The following is a 4,597-nucleotide window of genomic DNA, read 5'->3' on the forward strand; positions in this document are numbered from 1 at the left end:
AATTAACAGGAAAAGGGGTTGTACCTTTTGGCCGCGGCGGAGTTGTTTGCGCAACTGACGCCGGAGCACGAAGTTTACGTATCTCTGTATGAAATTTACTGTAACTCCCTTTTTGACCTTCTTATGAACCGCACCCCCGTCGTTGTGCGGGAGGATCACAACCACCGAGTCAACATCTGCGGGTTGTCGTGGCACAATGTGAGCTCCGCGGAGGAGTTGTTTTTGCTTATTAGCAGTGGTACCGACCAACGCCGCACTGGAAGCACGAGTGCGAATGAACGCTCTAGTCGCTCCCATGTAGTTTTGACAATTCGGGTTTTTTGCCGCAAGGACGCATCTTTCTGCGGAACACTGAACTTTGTTGATCTCGCCGGCAGCGAGCGGGCATCGGAAACGTCTACAAACGACAAGCAGACACGCCAGGAGGGGGCGGAGATCAACAAGTCATTGCTTGCGCTGAAGGAGTGTATCCGGGCGCTGGACGAGAAGAAGAAACATGTGCCGTTCCGTGGCTCGAAGCTAACGGAGATACTCCGCGACAGTTTTACAGGGAACAGCCGGACTGTCATGATAGCAAACATCTCTGCCTCTTCCTGCAGCTACGACCATACTGTGAATACGCTACGGTATGCCTTCCGCGTTAAGGGCCTCAGCATTGCCAATATTGTGCCAAGCAAAGCGCGTAATGCACCGCGGCCGATGCGACAGGCCGTCAGTGAAGTCCCACCGCTGCTCAATTTTTCCAACATTGCCGCGGCCGATGGACCGGCAGGAAAGGCAAAGACACCCCCGACGGGTACAAATGGCCGACGCGGTTTAAGTACACAGAGGGGCAGAAGCTGCACACCAAAAACAGGCAACCTCAACGTCCAAAGCGGTAACATGAATCCGATTCATCAAAGTACGATAGGGGACACGCACGCCGACAAATTCTCCACGTACCTTCGTGCGGTGACGCATGAGAAGTTGTTGGATTTGCTCCCACCGGCCAAATTACGGGAGATGCTGAATAAAGATACCAGCAATCGAGATGGCGGTGCCGGCACATCGGAGAGTTCCACTGTTTCTTTGGAGGAAAAGCAGCTGTTGGCAGAGATGGTCAGCCATGTGGTAGAGAAGTTGAAAGTTGAACTTGGGTCTGATCTTACACAGAATATAAAGAAGCGTGATCGGCTTATTAGGAAACTTCGCGACGAAAATGGCGCGCTGCGAAGAGCCATTGTTACGCTGGAGAAGAGGGTTGGAGAGTGCCCGCGTTGCAGACAACGGGCGAGATCAAATTCCATCTCATAACCGCCAATTGTCACTTGTAGGTTTTTTCTTTATTTTTCTTTTCTTTTTTTTGCGCTTGTGCAGGCTATTTTTTGTTTGTGTGTTTGTTTTTATTCGTCATACATTATACATTATACATTATATATATATATAAATATATATTTCTGTGCATACATGTGTTTGTATGCGTATATGTGTTGTATGCGGTGCTATGTGAAAATATGTATGCGGGTGGTGGTGATCTGCGGAGGGCAAATGGCTGCATTAGTCTGTTATGAATCTTTCTTAATTTTTTTTTGGCGTGTCTCGTCTTGACAATAATCCAGCGTTGGTGGGCAGGACGGTTGGATTACAGACACTCTGTGGGACGGTGGAAAAAAGGGGAAATGAGACGAATGCCGGTTGGGAAGCATGACGATTACATGAGGTGGCTCTTTGAATAGGACGCATTTATGGTGGGCGCAGGGCGATCTGTTTTTGCTTTTTTTTTTTTTGATAATTTCCTGAAGGAATACAGATGCACCCAAATAATTGAGGAGCCTGCGTTGGCATACAGACGTACACGTGTACAGATATTGCATGATTAGCCAAACTGGGCAATTTATATGTGTATATCTGCGTATTTGTGTGTGTGTGTGTGTGATGTCATCTGTTTTTTTTTCTTTACACCCCGGTCCGTTTTTGTTTTTTTATTGCACCGCATGCTTCTCCGTATCATATGAATCAGACAACCACCGGGGTAACATGGATTGAAAGAGACGAGAAGGGAAAGGGGGATATATATTATATATTATATGTATATTATATTATAAATATATATACATATAACTTTGTTTTTGGAATGGAAGAGTGATACGCAGTGTTGGGGAATGTGTGTTTTATTATTATTATTATTATTATTATTATTATTATTAGTGATTTATATCTCATTGTGAAGGATATGCGCAGTGGAATTGTGTAGTTTCTGACGTGTGTGCGTTATGCAGCAGCGCATTAGTGAGCCTCTTTTTTTTTTTCTTGTGTGTGTGTGTGTGTGTGTTTGATTTATTTTGCCAACATAAAAACACATATTTCTTTCTTTTTGAATTGCCTATTATTACTATTTATTTCTAAATATTTTTTTTTTTTTTTTTTTTTGCGTTGGACAGCCGTTGCTGTTTTTCTTCGTTATTGAGGGGTCGTGTGTGAGTGGGGGGTGGAGGCGATATTCGGTCGTTTTTTTCTTGACACGTGAGAGACGTGTTGGCTTTTGACAGCTGTTTTTTATTATTTCTTTTACTCTCTCTCTATGTGTGTGTGTGCGTGTGTTGGTTCACAGTGTGTGTGTGCGTGTGTGTGAATGAAGGGAGAAGGTGCTGACAGGGATGAGTGGCTGGTGGGCCTGCAGCTCTTCATGGATGTGCGGCTTCGAACCGTGCCGTTTCACGTGGCGTCTCGTAATCGTCCCGGCGTGTCTGTCCCCCTGCCGATTCCCAACACGCAGTACATCATGGATGGAATCATGTGGAGCGTGCGTGATCACATTGCGTGGGCTCCCGATGCCTGGCTGACGATTCAAAATCATCTACAGAGCTGCTCGCAGCGCTACACCCAGCTGGCTGAACGGCTGTCACAGTCTCATGCACACACTAATTTCCAGGACGGTGCGGAGGTGGAGCGTGAGCGTCTCTACTCCAGCCACGCATACGTGCAGGACCTTTACGTTGCCTTCTGTGCCGTTGATGCCTTTTTACGCCATGTTGCAGAGGCGTCGCAATCGACTGCACGAGAGGCGGTCGAAAAAGAGCTGCCGCGTCTTGTAGCTGACCACATGCCTATCTGGCAGCTGGCACGCAGTCAATATATGCACGATGCTGTGGAGGACTACCGGCTACTTTTTTTGGACGTGCTGCGATCGTGGACGGTGACGAAACTTCTGCGCCCCGACACGCATCGTCGAATAGAAGAGTACGTGCGGTATAAGCTAAAAACACTGCGGGACAACTCCACGACTCATGAGGGCGACCAGAACGTTGGCCGCCGTTCGTCAGAGGCAATTAGCGCCGGGTTGCGTGTGCTGCTTTCTGGCACGGGGCCGTCGCAGTCGTCGACCTCATTTCTCTCCTCCTCGTCCCCGTCGGCACCCGCAACAATTGACGTCGTGCGCAGGAATATGAGAGAATTTGTTGTTGCCATTTTTCCTTCGCATCGTTCCGATTCTGGGAAGAAGCGCTGCGCCCACTGCGGCGCCGTATTCAGGACTCTCGCTGCAAAGATTGCGCATTACCGCTACCACTTCTACAACCGCAGTTACTTGACGGGGGAGAAAATTGTTCGTCTGCCATACCCCACACTTCAGGACTACATCTCTCACGAGGTGACATCCCGAGTCACGGGGGAGTTTGTACGCGTCACGGAGAATCTTTTGGACGTCCTACGCGTGCCGGAAAAACGAACTGTGCACGTGCGGAAGGAGAAGCAGGAAAAAAAGCCCTCGTGAGGGAAAAAGACGTTTTTTTTTCTTTTTGTGTGTTTCTGCACGTCTCACTTTCCCCATCTGCACACGTCTGTGTGTATATCGGTGGCATCCTCGTTCACCGCCTAAAAAAAAAAAAAGGATGCCGACACCTACTTTTGTTTGTTCTTTGATTCTTTGCGGTGTACTCACCCGGTGCGTGTTTCTGGACGTGGGGATATGTCCGATTAAGAGCATACAAGCTGCTATTTCACTCTCTTACGTTCGATCTCCTTTTAATTTTATTTTTGAATTCTTACTTTTGCATGCATGTTGAGAGTGTTCGGCGTGCAGCCAACCGTACATGTGAGCGATGCGGCGAACCCTCGTTGCGAATCGCGGAGCACTCAGTCTGCTCGGCTTGGATGAACGATTGCACTACACGGAGGAGGAGGTCAAGGCGGCGTATCGTCGACAAGTCAAACGGTTTCATCCAGATGCGGGCGGCAGTGCGGAGCGTTTTCGAGAGCTCCACGATGCGTATGTTTTTCTCCTTGGGGATCGCAAGGCAACAGACACTCCGGCAGAGCCATGTGACAGCAGTTCTTTCTACAATAACGCCCATTCTCGGTGGTCTGCGGGTCGGTATGAAGGAGCCGGGTGCGGTGCGGCATTTGCACGTGATGCCTCCAGCGGTTATGCCCGCAGTGATTATGAGTATGAAATGGGCGTTGAGCGGGACGGTGAGAGGAGGTACGCAAACCGATCTACCCGTGATTTTTACCGTCCGTACACATCGAACCCGTTTGCTCATGGATTCACCGATGAAGAGGTGCTGGAGGCGGAGCGACTGAATCGGCTGCGTGTCTTGTGGGCAGTGGTGAAACACGG

At 48.8% G+C, this 4,597-nt stretch overlaps 2 protein-coding genes and 1 pseudogene across 2 annotated transcripts, besides 11 other annotated features; all 3 read left to right on the forward strand.

Annotated features, from left to right (window-relative positions):
* On the forward strand, nucleotides 1-1,293 carry Tc00.1047053510841.10 (annotated as a pseudogene; the record flags this gene model as incomplete).
* Nucleotides 1-1,361: a sequence feature (heterozygous, Esmeraldo-like haplotype).
* Nucleotides 1,315-1,344: a microsatellite.
* Nucleotides 1,362-2,066: a sequence feature (areas merged during assembly that could not be assigned to a particular haplotype. This can correspond to areas where the two haplotypes were merged or to regions with more than two copies in the genome that were merged during assembly.).
* Nucleotides 1,392-1,470: a microsatellite.
* Nucleotides 1,875-1,914: a microsatellite.
* Nucleotides 2,049-2,099: a microsatellite.
* Nucleotides 2,067-4,597: a sequence feature (heterozygous, non-Esmeraldo-like haplotype).
* Nucleotides 2,151-2,186: a microsatellite.
* Nucleotides 2,291-2,311: a microsatellite.
* Nucleotides 2,389-2,409: a microsatellite.
* Nucleotides 2,562-2,610: a microsatellite.
* Tc00.1047053510841.20 (hypothetical protein, conserved) lies at nucleotides 2,612-3,751 on the forward strand (the record flags this gene model as incomplete). The annotated part of the gene is made up of 1 exon (XM_798404.1): nucleotides 2,612-3,751. One exon carries the CDS (start codon nucleotides 2,612-2,614, stop codon nucleotides 3,749-3,751), a length of 1,140 nt encoding a protein of 379 aa, XP_803497.1.
* Tc00.1047053510841.30 (uncharacterized protein) lies at nucleotides 4,033-4,560 on the forward strand (the record flags this gene model as incomplete). The annotated part of the gene is made up of 1 exon (XM_798405.1): nucleotides 4,033-4,560. The coding sequence occupies one exon, from the start codon at nucleotides 4,033-4,035 to the stop codon at nucleotides 4,558-4,560; it is 528 nt and encodes a 175-aa protein (XP_803498.1).

The sequence above is a fragment of the Trypanosoma cruzi genome, genomic scaffold (genome assembly GCF_000209065.1).
Source record: "Trypanosoma cruzi strain CL Brener 1047053516913 genomic scaffold, whole genome shotgun sequence".
Taxonomy (NCBI): domain Eukaryota; phylum Euglenozoa; class Kinetoplastea; order Trypanosomatida; family Trypanosomatidae; genus Trypanosoma; species Trypanosoma cruzi.